General features: G+C 36.3%; 2 protein-coding genes across 2 annotated transcripts; one reads left to right on the top strand and one right to left on the bottom strand.

Annotated features, from left to right (window-relative positions):
* Nucleotides 1-252: 252 nt before the first annotated feature.
* Nucleotides 253-9,511, top strand: LOC107697478 (trichohyalin-like). The gene is made up of 3 exons (XM_016498286.1): nucleotides 253-408; nucleotides 1,262-2,026; nucleotides 3,989-9,511. The coding sequence occupies exons 1-3, from the start codon at nucleotides 375-377 to the stop codon at nucleotides 9,391-9,393; spliced, it is 6,204 nt and encodes a 2,067-aa protein (XP_016353772.1). The 5' UTR covers nucleotides 253-374; the 3' UTR covers nucleotides 9,394-9,511.
* Nucleotides 9,512-15,310: 5,799 nt separating this feature from the next.
* LOC107697462 (low affinity immunoglobulin gamma Fc region receptor III-like) lies at nucleotides 15,311-21,698 on the bottom strand. The gene is made up of 7 exons (XM_016498268.1): nucleotides 21,680-21,698; nucleotides 20,806-20,998; nucleotides 20,530-20,705; nucleotides 16,681-16,932; nucleotides 16,219-16,491; nucleotides 15,857-15,955; nucleotides 15,311-15,750 (listed from the first exon to the last, which is right to left on the bottom strand). The coding sequence occupies exons 1-7, from the start codon at nucleotides 21,696-21,698 to the stop codon at nucleotides 15,692-15,694; spliced, it is 1,071 nt and encodes a 356-aa protein (XP_016353754.1). The 3' UTR covers nucleotides 15,311-15,691.
* Nucleotides 21,699-25,657: the final 3,959 nt, after the last annotated feature.

Here is a 25,657-nt window from a genome sequence, read left to right as displayed (position 1 = left end):
AACGTGTGTGTTTCTTTATCTGATTAAGAAACTCCCCCTGATGCATTTGACAGAAATAAACCTTCCTGGTAAAACAAAGCATCATGACATTTGAAGTTAATGCATATATGACATGAGCAACACTGACCACAAGGCTCCTCTTTGATTTCCGCCATACCCATGCAAGCAGTAGATAGTACTTCCTGTGCAAACCACAGGTTAGTCACGTGATCAAGCTTCCACGTTCAGCACTTTGTTCCGCTCTACTGTTGTTCCATGCATCGGTAGGAAGTCAGTCGCTTACGTTTAAAAGTTATTGAGGTGTAAAACAATGTTGATGTCAAAAATATAGCTCAAAAAGAAGAACCAAGGAAGACAAAGACAGACAGACAAAGATGGAAATGCAGAGAGAGGATCCCTCATTCTTGGGTGAGATAAGTATGACCATGATTGAAGTAGATGTTTACATATATGGACATGCACACAAATGTTGAAACATGTCTGAATGTCATTGCATTAGACAAAATATCAAAGCAAGTGCTTGTATCTGCATATCTAAAATGCTGTAGGAACTGTTTCTTCACTAACAATAAACCAACACAAAATATCACAATACTGTCCTCATTTTCAACACTACTCTTGTTACAGCATTTCATACCAGACAAATGGCTTTTGTCAAATGTTTTGCTTTTAATGTGTGTTTGTGCTATCATTCTTGAAATTAATGACACTCGCTTTGAAATTTTGTTATACAAAGCAATACAATTCAGATATTTTTCAGTATAGTTTAGGTCTGTACATACCTTTTGGGGCCAAATTGGAGTAATTCAGGCCTTGTCTCACTAAAAAGACAGTGACATGACATATTGGGATACAAATGTCCACAGTTTATTCATATTTTTATTTTGGATGCGATTAATCGCGATTAATCATTTGACAGCACTAAATTAATCATATAACTTTTCTTTTGATAAAAAGTGAAAACGGGTCCCATGCACAGACCCAAACACCATTCAAGGGTTAAGAAACATTTCTGATTATTATCAATGTTGAAAACAGTTGTGCTGCTTCATATTATTGTGGAAACAGTGATATATTTTTAAAGGATTCTTTGATGAATTGAATACGTTCATTTTATTTGAAATATAAATCTTTTGTATACTGTCTTCATTCTCACTTTCCATCAATTTAATCAATGCATCCTTGGTGAATAAAAGTATTAATTTCTTCTGAATGGTAGTGTATCCATGCATTAAAAACAAACATTACCTTTCTCTCATAGACAAGAGGTCGCAGGCAGTTGAGGCCAATAGAGGAAGTCTGAGTCACCCGCCGTCGTCTCTTCCAGAACTTCGCTTGGTTTTACTAGGCCGCAAAGGTGCTGGGAAAAGCTCAGCGGGAAACACCATCCTAGGCCTGGCGGGAGGGTTTGAGACAGGCAAACCGACCGAGGAATGCGTGAAGAGGCGAGCCGACGTGGCAGGAAGGCGTGTTACGGTTGTGGATACCCCAGGCTGGGAATGGTACTATTCAGTGAACGGGACTCCTGGTTGGGTGAGGAGAGAAACAAAGCGAAGCATGTCCTTGTGTCCACCAGGTCCCCACGCCGTGCTTCTAGTGGTGCGATCCTGTACCTCAGTGACAGCCGACTACCATCGGCAGATCGAGGAGCATCTGGAACTGCTGGGCAAAGCAGTGTGGAATCACACGCTGGTGCTGTTCACACGAGGGGACGAACTGGGCTCCCTTTCCATCGAACAGAGGATTCGTAACGGCGGCAAGGCCTTCCAGACGCTCCTGGAATGGTGCGGGAACAGGTTTCACGTTTTGGAGAACAAGCGGCGCGTTGACGATGGATCACAGGTGAGGGAACTGATGAGGAAGATGGATAAGCTGGTGGAAGAGAGAAGAGGGAGGCATTATGAGACGGATCTGCTGCTTCTGGAGCTGGAGGTGGAGAGCAAACGCAGGGCTCGAGAGAGGAGGAAGAAACAGAGGCTTATGGAGGCGCAGACGCACAGAGGAACCATCAGAGCCACGCTGATGAGTGAGTAGACTGTGAAAAGTGTTGTTCTTCCTTAATATTTTTACTAATTATCATGACCATTCTTATGCAAGGTCTTGCACCATTCAGATGAATGGATTTACTAACATTAAAATAACAGTCTCAAGTCAAAATCACTCGGACAGAGGATTAAAGTTCAATCAAGATACTTTTACTCGAGAAGCGAAATTACATAAGCTTTTAAGCCTAAAATGGATTAAAATGAACTCAATTTATGCTTAAAACAAGAAAACATAACTGCCAGTGGGGTAACAAATTCATTTTTCAACAATGCCATGCGTCTTGATTCAAGGATGTTTATATAATTGTACTGGAAAATAAGACAAGAGCATGTTTTTAAAATTCATTCAATGCAACACAGACAGTCTTGTATTTGTAAGTATTGTGTAAATGTATTTGCAGAAGTCAGAACTCTTTTCTAACTGTGAGTTTCAGGTTCTTGCATAAATGTTTCTCTAGAAAGGACACTGAACAATAGGACAATGTTCCAACTTCCTACACTTCTGACAGCATTTTAGATGTTTGTGATTACTGGATAAAGATTTTTTTTTTTTATAATTTTGATTAATTCTAATTCCATAATTAACTATTCTGATTAAATTCAATTTCCAAAATAGTTTGTTAAAAATGAACCAGTTCCTTTGTATTGGTTCTAAGAATGATTCACTCACAAAAGAACGATTCACTTAAACACTGATGAAATATTTTAGAGCAGAGCATAGCTACAAAAATGTATATTCACTTAAAAAATGTTCATGACTTTTCCAGCCTGTGTAAACAAAATTTTAACATTGCCTAATCATGAGAATCCTGGTGGAAGTTCTGCACAATGCTTTAGTTTTTTTCAACTGCTTACACACATTTTCAAAACTTTGCCTCTTTTTGTTCCCCAAAAAATTCCTGTTACATAGAGAATTGTGTGTTGTGTTTTGCAAAAAGTGTTTTATGAAATTGAAAACTGGGTCAAAGGCCGAGAATTAGTGTATGGTTTTGCAGATTTGATGTGTGCTTCTGCTGTTTGAGTGTCAGGTTTAAGAAATTGTGTGACAAGTAAAGATTTTGTGTAAGCAGTTGAAAAAAACTGTAACTTTCAGAATCCCTTACATTTAATGAAACAACTGCATTTTCAGCAGTGAAAACTGTAGGTTGTAAGCTTGAACGTTGCCGTTTCAATAAACATAAATAATTTTGCAAGCTTTGGCTGTGTGCAGGGCAGAAAATTTCACAAAAATTTTCATCACCCAGAAATAAACAATTTGTCATGATCTACTCACCTCATGTTGCTCCAAGTTTGTACATTCATCTTTTTTTTCTGTGACACACACACACACACACACACACACACACACACACACACACACACACACACACAAAACTGTTAATGCAGAACTTTTTCATATAATTAAAAACTCACAAAACTATTATGTAAATACTTGCAAAAGACTTTGATTTAAAAGGTTAGACTTTAAAAGACAAATAAATGATTATGTACAACCCATTCATTCATTCATTTATTCATTCATTCATTCATTCATTCATTCACTCATTCAGCAGCAAGGCTACCTTCATTGTGAAAACAGAATTAATAATAGAACCTACATTCAGGTGATACGTAAATACTTAAATATGTCAGTTAAACACATCTCTGAATAAATTCGTTGTCAAAATAGTACAGTTCAAAACAGTACAGTCTAATAGAAATGGAATTATGTAAATTCTATGTGTGATCTGAATGCATGCAAACATTACAATATTGTAAGATCTTAATATAGGCCTACGTAATACATTATCAAAGTGAAGTAGATAACCTTCATTTGGTAAAAGACCTCATACTAATAACATTGCATCTAAATGATATTTCAACAAAAGTAATTATTTACAACTATAAAAGCGTCATTTATTTATTTAATTTCTTTTTTGTATTGTTTCTCCTGTCTCTGCTAGACGATAATACGCAAACTGATGACCTAGATGAGAAGAATCTCTTCTCTAGAGGTTCAAGGCGTCTCCCAGAGCTGAGATTGGTTCTCCTGGGAGAGAGGGAGACGGGAAAAAGCTCCGCCGGGAACGCCATCCTTGGAGGACCGGAATACTTTAAAAGCAGAGAGGCCACCGAGGAGTGTTTGAGACAGCAGACGGAGGTTTCTAACAGACTGGTGACGGTGGTGGATGTGCCCGGATGGGAGGGTGGACCGGAGGGATTAACTCCAGAGAGAGTGAAGCGAGAGATCGGACTGAGCGTAACGCTGTGTCCACCTGGCCCTCATGCATTTCTACTGTCAATGAGAGTGGACGCAATCATCCAAGCACAGGCGGTGCGGGAGCATTTGGAGCTTTTGGGAGAGGCAGTTTGGAGACATACACTTCTTTTGTTCACGAGGGGTGACCAGCTACGAGAGGGAGTCACCATTGAGCAGCACATCCAAGGAGGAGGAAAGGATCTTCATTGGTTGGTGGAACGATGTTCAAACAGATTCCACGTTATCAGCAGCCACTCTTGTTTGGAATCACTAAATTCTAAAACACAGATAACGGAACTTCTGGAGAAGATCGAGAAGATGGTGGCTGGAAATCGGTGCGAGGCATTCTCACCACTAGTGCATGAGATTCAAGAGTTAGGAAGACAAAAGAATGAGAAATTCCAGCTGAAGGTCAAGGAGTTTAGCGATAAGCTTCAACGGCAGGAGGAGGAACTGAAGAAGATGAAGGAACGAGAGGTCAGGAGCATTCGGTGGTTTTTCGAAAGACGCAAAAAAGACAAAGTGCAATCTCCCGGGAAGGCAGAGAGGGAAGAGGTGCCGTACCGAGGCGAAGATGACAGGAGAAGCGTGATGGGAGAGCTGGAAGAGAGGATGGCGTGGTTGACGGAAGACAAGGAGCGAGAGTTGCAAGAGCTGAGCGCTGAAATGAGCAAAGTCATGGTGACTCTCCATCAGGGACTGAAAGAGAAAGAGCAACTGCTGATGAGATTAGAGGAACGAGAGCGAGAGGGGGAAGAACTTAAAGAAAAAGTGGATGAACTTCAGATGAAACTGCTGGAAATGGAGCGCATGGGTGCCGTGAAAGAGCAAGAACGGAAAGAGAGAGAGGCTGAGATTCAGATTGCACACTTGGATGAGATGAATGAACTTCAAAGCAAACTGCTGGAAGCTGAGAAAGAGAATGATAGGATGAGAGGAAAGGTTGAAGAAACTCAAAAAGAGATGGATGCATCACAATGCAGGTATGAAGAAGAGGTTGTCTGGCAAAAGCAAGAGATGGAAAAGAAACTGAAAGAAAAGGACAATGAAACTGAAAACATTTTAAGAGAAATCGAGAAGGTGAAACTGAACGCTGAGAGCAAAATAAGAGAACAAAGCGGGAGATTCAGTGAACAAGTTGAGAAGAGAGAGAAAGAGATGGACAAGCTGAGAGAGGGGATAGAGATGATGACCAAAGAGATGGAGCAGCTACGGATGTCCTATCAGGAGCAAGTGAAAACCACAGAAGCCGAGAGAGAAATGCATAGAGAAACTGTGGAAAAATACAACACCCTCATTGATAAACTCGTAGGGAAAGATGAGGAAATAGAGCGAACGATGAGAGAGAGAGAAAAGGAGCTACATCGAAATGCTGAAACGCAAAAGAAACTTCAGCAAAAAGATGATGAAATAGTCATATTAAGTCAAAGAGATCAGCAAAAAGAGCAAGAAATGGAGACACTGAAGCTAAAAATTACAGAAAAACAGAGGGATATAAAAAGGTTAAAAGACACTGTCCAGGCAAATTCTGAAAAACACGCAGCTGAACTTCAAGTTTTGAAGGAAGAGTTGAAAACAAAAGAAGATGAAATAGACAAATTAATACAAAGAGACTTGGAGAAAGACAAAGACATTGACAAACTAAAGCAAAACATTAACGAAAAACAAGCTGATATTGAAAGGTTAAAAGACAGTACTGAAGAAAATGCAGCTCAACTAAAACTTCTACAGGAAGAATTGAAGGCAAAAGAAGAGGAAAATGAAAAATTAAGACAAAGAGACCAGGAGAAAGAACGAGAGATTGACATGCTTAGGCAAAACATTAGCAAAAAACAGAAAGACACTGAAAAGTTAAGAGACGATATTGAGGCACATATCGAAGAAAGTGCTGCTAAACTCAAGCGTTTAGAGGAAGAGCTGAAAATAAAAGAAGAGGAAATAACCAAATTAAGACAAAGAGACCTGGAGAAAGACACAGAAATTCACACACTTAAGAAAAATATTATTGACCAACAGCAGGACACTGAAAAATTAAAAGACAGCATGCAGTCGAATATTGAAGAAAGTGCTGCACAATTGAAGCATTTAGAGGAAGAATTCAAAAGAAAAGAAAATGAAATCATCCAATTAAGAGCAAGAGACCTGGACAAAGACAGAGAAATGAACACAATGCGTGAAAACATTAGCGAAAAACAGAAAGAGTTTGAAAAGTTAGGAGAGAGTATTAAGGCACATGTTGAGGAAAGTGCAGCTAAACTAAACCATTTAGAGGAACAACTACAAACAAAAGAGGATGAAATAACCAAATTAAATAAAAAAGACTTGGAAAAGGACAAAGAATTGGACACACGACTGAAAAACATCAATGAAAAACATAGAAGAGAAATAGAAAAACTGGAAAACATAATTCGAGCAAATACTGAAGAAGCTGCTGCCCAACTTAAACATCTAGAGGAAGAGTTTGATGGAAAGATAGAGGCCTACAAAAGAAAGAATATGATGATGGCAGAGGAAATGGAAAACATAAAGAAACAGCATGAGGAAACAGAAAGATGCTCAGATGAGCTGAGACAACAGATCAGGGAAGAGCAAGAACAAAACAATGCCCTACAAAACATGAACGCAGGACTGGGAAATGAATTAGAAGAGCTGAAGCGCAAATGTGAGGGCTATGAGAGAGATCTGCAGACTTCAGTTAAGCACTCTGAGAAACAGACGAAAGAAATTAGAGGGTTAGAACAAAAGATAGATGAGTTCAAACAGCTGCTGGAAGAGAAGGAGAAAGAGAAAGAGAGTGATATGCAAGACATTAAGGCATATTATGAGAAAAGACTAAGAGAAAGGCATGAAGAGCATGAGATGAAAGAGATAGAGAGAGAACAAGAACTTCACAGGAGAGAGAGGGAGGTAGAAAAGAAGGAAGAGAAATTAGCGCAAAGCAAACAAGATTTGTTAACTAGAGAGGATGAAATGAATAGACAAGAACAGGACTTGGAAGAGCAAATGTACAAGATAAGAGAAGAGGAGAAGAATCTAGAAAACGAGAGTCAGAATAACAAACGTCTGGCTGCAGATCTGGTGCAAATGAAAGAGGAGATTGAGAAAAGAGCAGAAGAGTTTATGGATAGAGAGGAAAATTTAAAGGCACAGGAGCAGCAGATAAAATGTAAAAAGGATGAGCTACAAGCAATGGAGAAGATATTGGAGACCAAGGAAAAGGAAATAAAAGATCTGTCTGAAAAGCAGGAGAAAAATATGGAAAATCTTAGACAGCAGATGGAGAGAAGAGAACATGAGCTGCTGGAAACGGAGGCAAATTTTGTTAAAGAGCAACGCAGGCTTAAGGAAGAACAAAAAACTCTGGAGATGCTCAGAGCGAATCTGGAAACTAGAGAAAATGAACTTGATAAACGAGAGCAGATGTGGGAGGTGAAATCTCAAGAGCTTTTAAAGATCTCGGAGGAATTTGAAAATAACAAACACAATGTGGAGAAATGTCAAGCCGAGTTGAATAACAAGGAATATGATCTTCTGCAAAAAATAAATGTACTGCAGATAAAGGAGCAAGAACTTGTTCAGAGGGAGCAGGACCTCGAACTTAAAGATCAAAGGCTGATGGAGCAACATCGAGACATGGAAAATAAGCAGCAAAACCAAACAGCTTCATCTGATGAATGTGACCTGGAGCTCGAGAGCATTAGAGAAGCATTAGGAAAAAGGGAGCAAGAGCTGATAAAAGGCAAAGAAGCTCTTTCTCAAAGAGAGCAGAAGCTGAAGAGTGAAGAAATCTATTCGGAGAAAAGACAGCAAGTCATGCAAAATAGGGAACAAAAGCATGAAGACATGTTGCGCAGTCTGAAGAAACAGCAGGATGTTTTGAAAGACAGAGAACGTTCTTTAGATACCAGAGAAACAGACCTGCATCAACGGGAATCAGAGTTCGCTATGAGAGATAATAGCATGACGGATAAACACAAACTTTTGCAGAACCAAGAATTAGATCTGAAAAAGAAAGCGAGTGATGTTGAGAACAAAACACAAATGCTAGAGCTCCAGAAAACAACACTAGATGGAAGAGAGAAAGAGCTTGAGGAACGTCAAAACCAACTGGACAGCAAAATGCTGGAGCTAAATAATGAACAAGACAAGATGAAAAGGAAGCGAGAGGAACTTGAGAAATGGGAGAAGTATTTGTATAACACAGAGCTCAAATGGATACACAAAGAGTCTTTCTCAGGGTATCAGCGATTGACAAACAGTGCTGAATTTAATGGAAAACTAATTGAAGTCAAAGACATCCATCGAATGTATCAAGAAGTAGGAGTAGATGGTGGCATTTGTGATGCAAAAGACACAAGAAGTGAAGAGCGAATGGTGTTGGCTACTATAAACCGTGCAAACAACAGATCGGTAAAGAACCAAAGGGTTAAACAAACACTGGAGGCCAAGCAAAAAGAGGAAGATGGTGAAAGTGACAACTCTGATGGCGAAAGTGAGGAAGACTTCTTTGAATCTTCAAGCACCAGTTTCCAACCTACTTTACATACACCCTGGCCTGTGTCTGAGCTAAGGCTGATGCTTTTAGGAGACTCCTGGTCATCCCGTCACCCAGCGAGATGCACTATCGTGGGGCCTGATGCACATAGAAGCAACCCTTGGAGGGGAGAGATATCCGGCAGACAGCTCACTATCGTAGAGCCTCAGGGCCTGAAATGGAGATCTGGATCTGACAGTAAAGACACCTTTCAAAAACACCACTCTCAAAGCGTCTCTCTGTGTCAACCTGGACCACACGCCTTCATCCTGGTGATTCCCGCTTACGTGTCCTTCACTGGTCAGTACAGGCATGCAGTGGAACGTACCATGTCTGCGATAGGAAAATCATCATGGAGGCACACTATCATTCTGCTCACCTGGGGGGAAACATTAGGAGAGAGCATCCAGCAGCATGTGAAGAGAAACAGCGACCTGGAGCGGCTGGTTCGAAAGTGTGGGAATAGATGCCATGTGCTTAACAATGGACACCGGGAATCTGATGTGGTGAAGCTGCTGGAGAAGGCTGAGGAGATGCTGGGAGGAAACAATGGACAATACTACAAACTGGACTGAAAATGAGTGTTTAGGAATTAAACTGAGCTTTTATGACTGTGAATAATATTTAAATTACAATAAATCCAATACATTGTCTTGACATTCTTGGCTTTAAACATTATTTATGTAATTAGCAGTACCTACATGTGAAAATAAATAGTTTTAGAATTACTTTCCTTTACAATGAAATAGGCTATTTAATTTTGGACAAAAGAGTAAGCGAATTACAGCAAATAATGCATGAGTATTATGTTAATCACACACTTACCAGACGATGGCGCACTTGTATTAGATGTTCCTCTATGTTATTGTCATTAACTGCACAATCAATACGGTTATTCATAGTATTTTGTAACCTTCAGCTAATCTATTAGCAAATATGAGGAGCAAACGCTCTTTTCTCTGTTTTTGATACCATCCAATGAGGTAAACACATGATTCATTTCCAAACCGCCTCAAGTAAACAGGCTATTTTATGTGTAACTTTAATTTCAGTCTAAAAATGAATCAAGATTTAGCCGCGCTCCTCATAATGTGTTGCGAGAATTTGAAAGATATAAAGACGACAAATTAGTTACATTTAACACGATTCAAGCATATTCAGGGATTCTCTGAAACATAAACAGGATGGATTTTCCATGAGTGCCTCAGCGAAGTGGAGTCTTGCTGTGCATCCGCTGCGATTCTGACAGGTAAATTATTACCTTTAAAAAAGGGGATCTGTTTCGTCTGAAAGAGAAACTCTTTACATCGAGTGAAAAACACATTTGAAATGGAATTATTTTTTATGGCCCTCACACAGCAAACCCAAACGTTTACATATAATCTGAGGTAATTGCGCGGTGGCATCGGATATTCCTCCGCCTCGCCATTACACGAGTCAAGTGGGTAAAATGTTGAAAAATAGTTCCTCAGCAGCGTTTCATTTCCCCCCACAACGTTTGTATCTGTCTGCAGGGGGTCTATTTCTAAGTCGTTTGAAAGAATCTATAATTTATCACTTATGACATCAAGTAGAGATTTTATTTTATCAGACCACATTGTTAGATTTTAGGGGAACACCAATTAGAGGAAAATAATATGCAATCTAACTGAAAGTGTGTCTGAGTGCATTAGTCGACTCCTTTCATTTGTCCATTAATTGTTATGTTGGGTCTTCTAGTCATTATCTGCACTATAGCCTTTTAAGGTAATGAACACGGCCATGCTAACATCATTTCACCAGCATAAACTTCAAATTTCAGTCTCCTCTACAACCACTAGACAGATAGATGTGCATTCGTTGCCATGCTTTTTGTATGTGTAGTGAATCCAGCTATCTCTAATGGATGATAAAACCTCTTGACAATTCTAATTAGCCTAAATTCACAGCAATTATCATATGACCTTTTCTAGTTTGGTCAGATCAGATCTAGCAGTGCTGAGGTTTTTATGTGTCAGGATGTAAAACACTTCATTCATGTTTCACGTTCTAATTACATTGTTTTAGTTTGTCTGCATGCATGAAACGTTTCCAAATGAATGTCAATTTTTCCAATTTCCCAACACCCAAAATCGCAAGTCAGTAGTATAGGTTTATTGTCATTTCTCTCCCGTTTTGTAAATACAGTGACTCTTAGAGAGGCAATGCAGAACGTATAACAGAACATGTATACTAACAGACAAATTTACGAAGTTCATTATTGCGCAAATGCATGTGTCGCCTGTGAAAAGGGTCCATCCATGTATGTCTGGTAGACACAGTGTAACGGAGGCCAGCGAGTAAGTGCTGTGCAGGTAAACCTCACTCCCCTGATCTCAAGAGACGCACTAGCGACTGACGCTAGGGTTACAACAGCAGCAATAAATGTGATCATATTAAACAATAGAGTAAAAGAATACATTTTTGTCTAAGTTTGTTGCTATAATGCAACACGTTTTAATACATCGAGTCCAAATAATGCTTTATTTTTATAGTCTCAAGTTTGGCCCATCAACCGTTGACAGACCCTGACCCTCCAGATGCCCTTTAAAACGCCCCCTTTGGTGCTTGTATTTCTGTTTTCAAGAACTTCAAATGCTGTCTGCAGCGCAGTGTGCAGCGAACTAATAAAGGTCAAACCGATGTCTCTGAGGACAGACATATCAGTTCTGATGGACCATGAGGGGCATCGCTAAATGCTGATCTTCTCGTAAATGCTGTAGGTACAGGTTTAAAATCTAGCACCACGCTTGGAGAAAACTACAAAACTGACCTCAGATCAGTAAAGGCCAACCTTTAGCCACATTTACATGTGGACCACGAAGAAAAGAAAATTGTATGCAATTTTAGGTGATTTATTTTTTGTACCTTAAAAAGCTTCTGACTTCTAGTAAAATGCACATTGCATGTCATTTTGACCTAGACAAGCATGTGAGCAAATGTTTCAATGGCTTATTAAATGTCAATGTATTGACACTTCACAAGACAGAACAGTATATAATAATACTAATTAAAAAAAACTTTAATGAAATTTTGAAGTTCGATAAAAGACCATGTTTTGGCGTTTCCAAATTAAATGCAATTTTATGGCCAGTAAAAAAAAAAAAATCAATTATATTTGTCAGGTGTTGTTAACCTTATGTTAATTTCATGAAGCAACGAGAACTTTTTGTGCGCAAAGAAAACAAAAGTAACGATTTTATTCAACAATTTCTTCTTTTCTGTGTCAGTCTTAAACATGCGTTCATGAGAGTACCACGATGCCTGCGTGTATTGCTGCTGACGCAGGAGCCGTCATTCTGACATAGAACCTGGATGCACTGTGCCATGTTTACAAGCAGAGGAAGATGCACACTGTACATAAAACATTCTTCGTAAACATATCTGAAGATTTAGACAGAGAGGATGAATTGCAATTCGAACCAGAATATGCAGATGATGAACTAAGAGAGATGGTCATTTGTAGTATTTAAACTGTAATATTATGCCTTAAAATTAAACCATAATGTAAATGTTGAAAACATGTCACATCATCATTTCTTACATTCTGTAAAATTAGTATTTTGTAATGATAAAGCAAAAACCTTTTTATTATATTTTTTGTATCAAAAGGGATAAATAAATGAACCCATTTTAACCTGAGCCAACATGATCAGGAATACACCAGAGCAAAACCAAATATGCTCTTTTGTTTGAACCTGCAAAATTGTTCTGGTAAAAAGATGAAATATTAAAATAAGTGGGTTTTTTTTTTTCTGAAGCCACAACCCTCCCAAAATGTGAGTATATTGAAAAAATATGTACTTTAACCATTTAATGTATGGAATGATTTACATATTATATAAAAATATAACAATTTAACTTGCATTTTACTTATAAAGCAGGACAGATCATCATCAAAAATAGCACAAAATATGTTTGACTGAAATACTACAACAATGTTCATTTTGATCCCTGCTAAAGATGAAGTTGTTTCACTAGACATGATGGAAAAGGAAGCTTACTCAACTTAATCTTAACTTTGTGTTTATAAATTTTCATATATTTTTTAATTTTTTAAACAAACTGAAAATCTTTAAAACAAGTCCTAATAACACCCCAGGTAAAAGTGAAAATAGTTGTGATACTATTAAAGACAATTGATATTTTAATATGTACCATGCTGTTTACATGCTATTCCAATAGCTTTAAAGAATGCCATGATACTATCAGAGCTTTGGATGTTATCACTGTGTTGGTAATCTATTGGTTTACCTACAGAGTTGTTTACATGCTGTACACACAGGCTTTGATCTTCGTCAAGACCTCCTTCATCGCTGCCAAAAGATATATGCTGGTTTCATTTCATATTGTTCGTAGGTCTATATTCCACTTCATCCAGCCTTATTTTCGTTCTCTGTTCTAAATATTGCGTTTCAGTTTAATGAAGTAAGAACAGTTCAGGGCACATTAGCAAACTATGCAAATGATTCAAACTGAATCACGAACCAATTCAGACAATGACGCTAAACAGTTTGACCAAAATTCTTTGTAAAGAACTGATTCATTGCAGTGATTCATCGGGAATGGGAGACAGAGCTGGGTTTGTGTGGATTATGTAATCAGATTCCAAAAATTAATTACATTTAAAAATACTCGTAATCAGACTACAGTTACTTTTTTATGGATTAGATGATTACATATTATTTACAAAATAGCAATAAATTATTCATAATTTATTGAGTCTCCCTAATTCCTCTTTTTCATCTTTTAAACGTTCCTTTCTAAAATAGCCTTCTGCTTATATACACTCAGAAAGTCCTCCAGTTTTGTGGAGATTCACACAAAAAAACAGTCATTAGTCAGGTGGCGACACAACACTTGACCACTGATTTACAAAAATCATTTCAGGTTTAAGAAGTGTTTAAATATTGCACTGATGAACACATTCATTTTTATTTGAATTACAGTATCACTCTGTAGGTTTTTTAACCATGTATTTCGATGTCTTTAGAAGGATTTTGTCTTTCAAACACATTAAAATGCACAAATTCATGAATTCAAAATTCACAAACCTTTTTTCTCATCTGATAGTCTTTCACCTAATATATTTACTTGAAGTACCCCTGAGATTTTAAAATAAATATTTTAATAATTAAGAATCACATTTGAATGTTCATGGTTCTCTGATGTTGGCTATGGTCATGCGGGTAAACAAATAAAAAAAAAAAAAAATTTTTTTAGTAAGTGTTTTATTTTTATTGATTTTGTAATGACTTATTTTAATTTTAAATTTTTTATGATTTAATTAATTATTAGCTTTTCATTAAACTCATAAACCCCCTACAGTTCATTCACAAACCCCAGTTTGGGAAACCGTGACATAAAATAATGTTTAATGCACTTAATGTTGTTAATAACAATGAAATAATATATTTTCTTAATCTAAGTATTTTTATATCAATATGATTATCAACAAGTTTATCCTATTAAAAATCAATTCAATAAACGCTATAACTGCGCTTGTGATTAGTGACGAAAGTGTGGAGGAGAGAGCAAAACAAAACACCGCTCAAGAATTAGAAGTACAAAACGAGGATTTGTAAAGAACACATTAAAATGCACAAATTCATGAATTCAAAATTCACAAACCTTTTTTCTCATCTGATAGTCTTTCACCTAATATATTTACTTGAAGTACCCCTGAGATTTTAAAATAAATATTTTAATAATTAAGAATCACATTTGAATGTTCATGGTTCTCTGATGTTGGCTATGGTCATGCGGGTAAACAAATAAAAAAAAAACAACATTTTTTTAGTAAGTGTTTTATTTTTATTGATTTTGTAATGACTTATTTTAATTTTAAATTTTTTATGATTTAATTAATTATTAGCTTTTCATTAAACTCATAAACCCCCTACAGTTCATTCACAAACCCCAGTTTGGGAAACCGTGACATAAAATAATGTTTAATGCACTTAATGTTGTTAATAACAATGAAATAATATATTTTCTTAATCTAAGTATTTTTATATCAATATGATTATCAACAAGTTTATCCTATTAAAAATCAATGCAATAAACGCTATAACTGCGCTTGTGATTAGTGACGAAAGTGTGGAGGAGAGAGCAAAACAAAAAACCGCTCAAGAATTAGAAGTACAAAACGAGGATTTGTAAAGAAAAATGTAGGATATAAGCCCAGAGTAGACTGGGTTTCCTTTGCTAAAGTAAGGAAACTTTGCTTCCTTTGCTCCTGTAAACAAACTCGCAAGACTAGCATATTTCACAGGCGCATGCGTTACGCCCTGAATGGCTTGCACGCATGACAGTTAGCGGAAGTGAGAGAAAAGTGTTTATAACGTTTTCAATATGGATATTTTTCTTACAAAAACCCATCGATTCAATACAGGAGGTCTGTATTCACCCCCCGGAGCATCAACCAAATTTGAGAAACTTCCCTGGCTCATATTTTTGAATATGAATATTATCTGAATATGGAGCCTCATTGAGGTCCCCATATCCCTGGGACTGAATCATGTAGGGCCTTGAAAATGATGATTCCAAAAGAAAGGTTTATTAAGAACTAGAATCTAAAACCATATTGCATTATTTGGAAAAAAATAATACTTATGGCACTCAGACAGGTATGTTCAGTGCAGTTGTTTTGACAGAAGAAAACAAGATTCAATGCATTGTTTTCAATGGTATGTTACTGTTAGAATTTGGCTTAGAAGTTTTACAGTGTGTAATGCAAAGATTTAAAAGAGTAAACTAATGTGACTCAAGCAGAGTTCATTTGAACTTAGAGATTATTGTCTAATTCAGACCCCAAAAATACTGTTAAACAGAAAAACAGAATACTGATGGGGTTTATTCATCACAGCTGTAGATTTTCACTCCTCTGTGACAGCACTGATCATCAGTCTGAACTGTAAAACACCCAAACTTGAAATAAGTGACATTTTAATAAAAGTTAACAACAATAGATCATAAACCCATCTGTAGCAGAACAGATGAGAAAGAGAGAGATCTCACCATGAGCTCTGTAGCACTTGACTCCCAGTATGACGGACACTAGCAGATATGGAGAAGCTGCCAGCAGAAAACTGAGCAGTTTGAGAACTGATAACGGAGCTTAAAAACATAAAATAGAACCAGACAATTGTAAATTTGACAAATGTTAGACCCATCTAAGAGATTTAATAGGACTTGTTGTTTTGTTAAAGAATACAAATTTAACAGGATACACTGATCTTAGTGAGCAGTAATTCTTCCATTGATGTAAAATCCAGGTGATTTGTGTCTGAATTTAATGCCGCTTGGACCTGTTTGTGAATCATGTTCTGTTCATTTTTGCTCATGTAGTCAGAGTGATAAACAGATATAAAGACTCTCACCTGATACGGTCAGTGTAACTTTATCACTGGTGTGTGAGTATCGTGATCCTTGTGTTTCTCTTCCAGTACAGCTGTAATTACCCGTGTGAGATTCATTAACAGAACTGATTCGGTATTCCTGTGATTGACTGACATGAATCACTGAATCATCTTTATTCCAGCTGTAGCTCCAGCTGCTGACGTCTGTCTCCTGTATGTCACATGTGAGAGTGACCGTCTGTCCTCTGAACACATGTCCATCAGGCTGAACACGCACTGCAGGCTTGGGTCTCTCTGTAATGATTGCAGGACACACTTCACATGTTTAAAAAACTTTCATAGTTTTAAGCTGTCTAAATGACACAAGGCGTTTCATTTAACTGACTGCACTTGATACTTGTTGATAGATTATATGAATTTGCATAATGTTATAGCAAATTCAAAATTAGACTGCCCAGTAAAGAAAAAAAAACCAGCACTTACCACTTACTGGTAGCACAACTCTTTGACTTTGAATTGTGAAGTACTTTCCTTTTCTTGCACTGCACCTATACTGTCCTCCATTAGAGTTACTCACATTACTCAGTATTTCCATTTTATCACCAGTTTTTATTCTCGTGAAGTCTTTGAACCAGAAAATTGTCCATCCAGTTGACTGTCCCACATTACAGCTCAGAGTAACTGTGTCTCCAGTGAACACTGAACTCTGGGGCTTTACAGTTATTTTGGGTTTGTCTGTAAATATTTCACAATTCTGAGTTAATGAACAGCTTTCTGTCATTATGTATGACTACTAATGACTTCAATAATATATATTACAGCAAATTTTCTGTAATTATGAGTAAAGTAAGGCAGATGCTATATGTGCAAATAGTGATATGTGCTATTTAGTGCTATTTAAGTCTTACTAAGTGTAAATAGCACAAAAAAAAAAATATTTGCACTAAGCGTAAACAGTGGTTAGATGCTATTTGTAAAGAGCGTTACTTTTTAATATTTTCATTTTTACGTAAAATAAATAAGTGCATTGATGCTTAGAAGTACACAAAATACCTTTTGTATACTTGTAATACTGTTTTACCATTAAAACAAAACAAAAATTAATATGCAACAGTCATTTTTTAATAGTTCAATCAGAACAGATTTCAAAACACTGTAGCATCATACACTTGTTGACTTTGTAAATAGTTACAAAGTAAAAACAAATATGACATTATGGGGATTCACTTGGGAGCCCCAATCATCTCTGACTTTAAGAGAAAACGCCAATGAAATTTGGCTAGTGGATTTTGCATACTTGAGCCACTCCATATCCACACTGCATGTGGGTATAAATAGGCGACAGGTGCATCCACTCTTCAGATTTTTGCTTCGGAGCCGAGTGGATGAACGTGTTGATCTCCACAAAGCCATTCATCATCTGTCTGGAAGCTGTTCTGGTTGTTCTGTCTGCAGCAATTCCCCTGGGCACTTCAACTAAAAGAGCAGATTTCCTAAAAGAGCAAATCACGGTCGGTTCGCGCCTTTTTAAAGATGCCGTTCCGGCCGTGTTCTCTTGGTTGCGGTCGTTTTCTATCCTCCGTCGACAGCCACGATCGTTGTCTTGGTCATTGTCCTTGTGGGTACCAAGGTCAGCGAATTTGCGCTGGGGCGGTGGGAAGGTTACGACCTTTGCATAGCGTTTGTCTGACACGTGGCCGATTTCCAACTTTGGCTACGCCATAGGATTGTGACGGGGTTCAGGTTGTGGCGCTTTCCAGGGCCCCATAATGTCGTCACGGCATAACTCGTAGTGACCAACAGATAGGGAACGTCTCGGTTACGTACGTAACCCTCGTTCCCTGATAGAGGGAACGTAGACGTTGTGTCCCCTTGCCACAACCTCGAACCATCGCTGGTGGCCAGGGACAAGTTCTCGGCTCCTCAGCGTAAAACCTGAAGAGTGGATGCACCTGTCGCCTATTTATACCCGTATGCACGGGGAGTGGCGCAGGTATGCAAAATCCACTAGCCTAATTTCATTGGCGTTTTCTCTTAAAGTCAGAGATGATTGGGGCTCCCAAGTGAATTCCCATAATGTCGTCACAACATAACGTCTCCGTTCCCTCCATCAGGGAACGAGGGTTACATACGTAACCGAGACGTTACGTAATCAGATAACTTTTTTCAAGTAACTAAAGTAATGCATTACTTTAAAATTTACAATGAAATATCTGAGTTACTTTTTCAAATAAGTAATGCAAGTTACTTTGTTTTACCATGTATTCACTGACATCCATCCTGTCCTCAAGTTGAGAGAAATTGGGAGTGACGTGCAAAGGCAGAGGCACTTTCTTTAGGCTTATTAATTTCACTTTTGGTGTGAAAGGGCCCGTACAGTTGCCAAAAATATAATTGTTGGGTTATTTATGAAAAAAAATAAATAAATAATCAAGCCCAGCCTAGATGATGAAAAGTAACGCAAAAGTAACGTTATGTGTTACTTTTCATAAAAAGCAACAAAGTAACGCAATTACACTCTTAAAAATAAAGGTGCTTTATGATGCCATAGAAGAACCTTTTTGTCTAAATGGTTCCATAAAGAACCTTTAACATCTGAAGAACCTTTCTGTTTCACAAATGTTCTTTGTGGTGAAAGAAGGTTCTTCAGATTATAAAAAGGTAAGAAAGAGACGGTTCTTTAAAGAACCTGTGACTGACTGGTTCTTTGTAGAACCAAAAATGGTTCTTCTATGGCATGGCTGTGAAGAACCTTTTAAGCACCTTTATTTTTTATAGTGTAGTAACCTTTTATGGAGTAACAATATTTTTTAAGTTTAACAAATTATAATTGTTTTTTACTAGTTTTAGACTACATGAAGGCTAATCTACACATAGATTACTTTTAAGGGTTTTTGTAAGTCCTTTTTTATGCTCTAAACTTATGAAGATGTTCAAAAAGCATTATAAACATGTTTATCAACATCTTTTACAAAGTATGTTTTTTTAAAGCAGATAAAGGTATGAGTTACTCTGCTTTAAAACTGGCATCTGTCGGGCATGATTCGAGGTAAACAATCCAGGCACCAACATTTTTAGTAAATCTGACTGAAAATTGATGATTAAGCAGCTCATATTCTAAAATGTAAAAATTGGATTTGGTTTAGTGTAGACGAAATAACATGTGGATGTTAATGGTCCTCCTCTTGGTGTAAATTATATTTTGTGCTCATTCTCAATGGAACACTCTCCTTAACCACTTTATGATGTATGGACATTATTTAAAGAAAACATTCAACACAGTTACCTACATTTTTTTTTTTTTGAAGAACCCTTTTTTGCTAGAATGGTTCTTTGTGTTAGAGTTTTGGGGTTCTTTAAATGATTTCGTTCTTAAATTTAAATACAAATTTAACTTTAAAATTGTAACTGATTTCCAAACAATCATGCTCTTTTCTCTTTTAAGTTTTTTTGGTCATGTGTGTGAGCAACTTTGTTAATCCGAGGATAGGCCTACTTCTTTCCTCTTCTCCACTAAGTAACATATATATTAAATTTATAATCCATTGTTGGATTATTATTATTATTTTTTAATCTCATGACTTTATATAACTTTTTTCCCTTTTAACACTTTGAAGGGATCACATACTGTCCCATTTTTGCCACTTTTGGCCTTCGTGAAGCCAGTGGGAAACAAGTTACAATTTGAAAGTTAAAACTTACAGACATTAAATAATTTATCTGTTGAGAGTGTTGGATGGTTGAGCTCCAGAAAATCAATAATGAGGTGCTTTAACAGTTGCAGATTTGAAAAACAAAAAGGTAGGAATAAAGAACCCTAAACTCTTAACACAAAGAACCATTTCGATATACAAGTCCTTTAGGATTTTAGGATGATATGGTCCTAAATAGAACTGTTACTACATTAACATTTAAAGAAGCATTTTTTCGAGGCTACTCTTATCTGCCAAAACACAGATTCAACAGGCGCCAACTTCTTACGCAAATGAGACTGGGGGAGGCATTAGTAAGTTTAATTGGATTTATTCATTTATTTACAACGATTTTAAATTTATTGAAATACCTTCATTACATGCATATTTACTTTTGAGTTGAAAACATAATTAATAATAATAATAATAATACATTTTTATTTATTTATTTTTATTAGTTACATGTTACAGTCACCAGGGGCATGCTAGACTAGATTAATGAAATTTCTGGTTGAAAATGGCCTGGATTCATGTTATCTGCAATGAGATAAGCCTATACTGTAACTCTCATATTGCTATTAATAATCCAACACAAAGCAAAAGTTTTGTTGACCTGAAGTTAATTTATAACAACACTTGCATTTCTGTTTGGACACTGCAGTGATGTTGAACTCTTTCTTCTTAGAGGCCTGCCCTCTACCTCCACACTGCCATGTGTATGTCCAACCTTCACCCTGTATGTCACATGTGAGAGTGACTTTATCTCCAATGAATATCTGGGATGGTTCAGGCTGAACAGTCAGAAGAGGTTTAGGTCTCTCTGGAAGAGTTGAACAACAACAACAAAATATGTATATTAATAATGAAACTATTTAAATGGATAGCACCCAAAAATGAAAATTCTGTCAGTAATTACTCTCCCTCATGTCGTTTCTGTTTGGACACTGCAGTGATGTTGAACTCTTTCTTCTTAGAGGCCTGCCCTCTACCTCCACACTGCCATGTGTATGTCCAACCTTCACCCTGTATGTCACATGTGAGAGTGACTTTATCTCCAATGAATATCTGGGATGGTTCAGGCTGAACAGTCAGAAGAGGTTTAGGTCTCTCTGGAAGAGTTGAACAACAACAACAAAATATGTATATTAATAATGAAACTATTTAAATGGATAGCACCCAAAAATGAAAATTCTGTCAGTAATTACTCACCCTCATGTCGTTCTAAGACCTTCGTTCATCTTCGGAACACAAATTAAGATATTTTTGATTAAATCTGAGAGCTCTCTGACCCTCCCATAGACAGCAATGCAACTGAAATGTTCCCAGATCCAGAAACGTAGCAAGGACATTGGTAAAATAGTCCATGCGACAAAAATAACAAAAAATAATGCACGTTCTGCTGTTTACGCTGAACACACGCATGCGTTGTTTACATGCAGATGACGCATGCGTGTGATACTCTCTCCACAATGGCGATGCACTGCTGCAGACGAGATGAGAAGAATTGTTGCATAAAGTCATTATTTTTGTTTTCTTTGCGCACAAAACGTATTCTCGTAGCTTCGTAAAATTACGGTTGATGTCTTTACTAAGTTTCTTGACCTGGGAACATTTCAGTTGCGTTGCTGTCTATGCAGGGTCAGAAAGCTCTCGGTATTCATCAAAATATCTTAATTTGTGTTTCGAAGACGAACAAAGGTCTTACTGGTTTGGAACGACATGAGGGTGAGTAATTAATGACAGAATTTTCATTTTGGGGTGAACTATCCCTTTAAATCTGTTCTATCCACCTTTTTTTGAACCCGCCATGTTTTAATTTATGGGTGACACTTCCAGTTTGGGTTAACTTCAAATATTGCATTTGTGCTACAAATAATCATTAGTCAGTTTGACTCTATGAGCTGTACATTTTTTGTCATGCTCTATTTTTTCCATCAGTGAAATAAAGTAACGCTTTGTGTTTTTGTGTGACATTAGGATCACAAGAATAGTATCACAAGAATATCTGTCACAAGAGCTTTGTTGTGATGATTATTTTCTTAATTGTATTCTTCTGTATTAATATGAAAAAGACAACAGACACTGCACATTTGTTGTCTGCAAATGCAAATGTAATTTTTCCCCTTTTCACTTCTAATTCCTATTAGCAGTGTTTACTTGAATATTTCTAAAGCAGGGAAATACAACATTTGTCAAAATGAATTCAAACATTAAACATTACACAAACATAATATAAGCTTACTTTAACTATGGTATTATTTAACACGTTCCATAATACTGCTGCAAAAAGACTCATCTGAACTAATTTGTTAGTACTCTTACACTTTTAAGTTTCCTTTTGATGTTCGATGGCTGAAAGGTGAAGAGAATAATGTCAACTGATCTGTACAATAAGGCAAAATGGCTAAAATACACAAAAAATGTCAACAAAAATATGAATCACCTTGAGTGCATCCAGGGGAGATGTTGGAAATCAACACTAAAAAACAAAAAGAAAATCACATTGATTTATAGATGATGCTGCTTCAAAATGTTATATATGATTATGAATAAACTTAAACTTTTCACATTCATTTTAATGCTTAAAGTCCCCCTGCAGTCGCTAATTTAGTCCTTAAAACTCATCTAATTGTGACCACCTTTGACTGGCCATTGCATTCATGAAATCAATAGATATGTCTATGATTGGCTACATTGCTCAACATTACAAAAACACATTGTAAATATAAACCTATGACCAGTAGACAGAATAATATGAAAAGCCCTTCCTCGCAAGTTGACGGAATTACTCCCTTACCGAAAAGAAGTATACTTCAAGTTTATTTTATTAAGTATACTTTATGTAGTAAGTAAACAAATAGCAGTGTACTAGTAGTATACTTGTTAGTGTACTATTTCAATACTCATTGGGACTAAATTGGCCCACTTTTTAGTATATAAAAGTATACTTTTAAGTATACGTTAAGTATAACAGTGGTAGACTTTGAGTACACAACTAGTTTACCTATATGCTTTTAGTTTGTACTGCAACTATACTAAAAGTAAACTTATAGGTATACTGATGGTTTACTAATTAAATACTTGTAGCATTTTTAGTACACTTTGATGTATAGTCTCAGTAAACTACTACTTTAGTAGTTTTATACTGCAAGAAAACAAAATTCTACAATATACTACAATAAACAATATTTTAAACGAAAAGCTGAAAAAAGACTATGAATTGGATTCAGAATGATAATCAAAACGTAGATGTAGTCGATCAACACCCCAAAGCTTGACAATCATTATTAACTCTTCATTGGTCGACATTTTATTCCATAACGTTACACAGTTTTGATGCTGCTTTATGTCTGATGATCGTGTTAGAATACGCGTGGAAGCATCTGTTGTTTTTTCAGTTTCTTCTTCGCTTGTGTTTTGGAAATTCTGTACAGAAGATGTGTAATAGCACCCCCTACTGTATAGCAATGAAAATATTCTCAGAGCACAAGTATATAACATCAGAATATAACATTTCTGTATTATACTATATATATATATATATATATATATATATATATATATGCCTATATAACCTACCAGTCAAAAGTTTTTGAGCAGTAAGATTTTTAATGTTTTTAAAGAAGTCATTAAATGTTTTTAATGTTCATAAAGATGTTCACAAATTTATTTTTTTTTATTTTTTTTTTGAGCAGCAAATCATAATATTAGAATGATTTCTGAAGGATCAAGTGACTGGAGTAATGATGCTAAAATTTTGCTTTGAAATCACAGGAATAAATTACATTTTAAAATATATTTAAATAGCAAAGTTATTTTAAATAGTAAAACATTTTTCAAAATGTTACTATTTTGTTGTACTTTGTATCAAATTAATTGGTGAACAGAAGAGACTTCTTTAAAAATACTGGTAGTGTATAGGCAACTTTAATTTTTTTTCTAGCTTTTAACTGGCTAAGAAATCAGATACACTGCTGGACAATAACCAATAATAATGATTTGTTTATATACTACAAACACTTATCACATATTTTCTTATTATCATCACATAATAAGGCAGAATAGTTTATATACTGTAATGAATGCTATGTGAATTAGCACTGCATTGTTAATATACTTTATTTATTACCTGGAGATGACTTGAAAAACACAAATAAACCATATATTGTCGCAATCTAATGTTTAATGTCTTCATGTTTCCAAACGTTTTAGTTTTTCTGTGAAAAGTAAACAATACTCTGTTTTCATACAGCAACAGATGCTTTTGTCCATTTAGGGATTTCCTGGTACAACTTTCTGCGCGAGAGCACCCTCCGGCTTCGAGTATGAATGAAACACACACTGCATGAGTGTTTAGCGCTCCGCGATGTTCATCTCGCCTTATTCTAGGTCCAAATAAAGCATCAGGTCATTCACAGACTATCCTGTCTCTTTGAATTAAAATCTATATTTATTCACACCAGCTCTTGAAAACCTCTATGCAAACACACTTGCCTGAAAAAGTGCGGGGAACGAATTTACGTGATATTAAATGTGGGGGGGATCTACGCGTGATCTACGCCCCTGTTCTACGGCTGATCAACAATTCAAGAATGACAAAACCTAAACCAAGACTCTGAGAGTTCAGTGTCACAGGTAAAGACTATGTAGATGCACTCAAATCTGCTAATGAAGATCTACTGAAGACAACACTTAAAAAAAAAAAAAAACTTGATTACAGAACGCGACATGTCCAATTCAACGTGAACCATTGAGGCCACAGTGCATTAAGAGACGGCAGCCAACAGAAAAACACACATTCATCGTATTTTATTGGATCAGTGTGTCACCCCTGTTTGTGTTTGTTTCTTTTCACTGACTGAACACGTTCTATCAGGGTTCGTTGGGTTCGTGCAGCATGAAATGGTCTTAACAAACCTTAAATTGTATGACTGAAGCCATCACAACAGCGATAAATACACTGATCCCATTCAACTACAGCACATGTTTGTCACACACAGATATCATGAACTGAATGATTTGATATTCTGCCACAGATTATTAGCAGCATGAATGAAAAACTGATCAAATACATAAGAAGATTAAAAACACAGTGATTCACTGATTCACTCCATCACTACACAAAATAAGAAAAATAATACATAAATAATACATAAATGAGAAAATGATACTCACAGAGCATTAGAGGAAGTAACCTGAGCTCCATACTGATCTATTAATGCACAAAGTTAAAAACACAGTCTGTGCTTAGAATCAGCACTTCCTGTTAAGAAGAGCATGAGAGGAAGAGAGCAAATTAAATTGACAGTATATAAATGATGGTACAGGAAATGCAAGCGTATATTCTAAGGTTAAAAAAGAAAATCACACCGAGCAGCAAAAATGCATTTTGGCCCCTAAAAACTTGTTTTTGGCTCTTAAATTTTTTTTGAATTTTACTACTTATCTCTTTGTTTTAGCTCTAAATTGCAAATCTTCAAAGAATATTATATTATAATATATTATATTATGACAACAACATTTTTTAAAGAAACGATTTTTGTATCATTAATGGCATCAATCTTTGTTTTGTAATATATTCTTTAGAACGTAGTGAAGATACCTTATAACAAAATTAGATAATCAAATTTTTTTGTAAAAGAAAAAGAAAGATTGTATTTTTTGCGGAAACTTTGTTTCAATATATTTTCTGTTTGTGATTTATTTTGTACATGATCAATGTACCTTTCATAAGAAGTTCTGAGCCCTTGTTTTTGCCTAAAGTATGA

The sequence above is a fragment of the Sinocyclocheilus anshuiensis genome, unplaced genomic scaffold (genome assembly GCF_001515605.1).
Source record: "Sinocyclocheilus anshuiensis isolate Anshui unplaced genomic scaffold, SAMN03320099.WGS_v1.1 scaffold1806, whole genome shotgun sequence".
NCBI classification, from domain to species: Eukaryota; Metazoa; Chordata; class Actinopteri; order Cypriniformes; family Cyprinidae; genus Sinocyclocheilus; species Sinocyclocheilus anshuiensis.
Note: the sequence above shows the minus strand (reverse complement) of the source record. Positions and strands in the feature narration are given on the sequence as shown.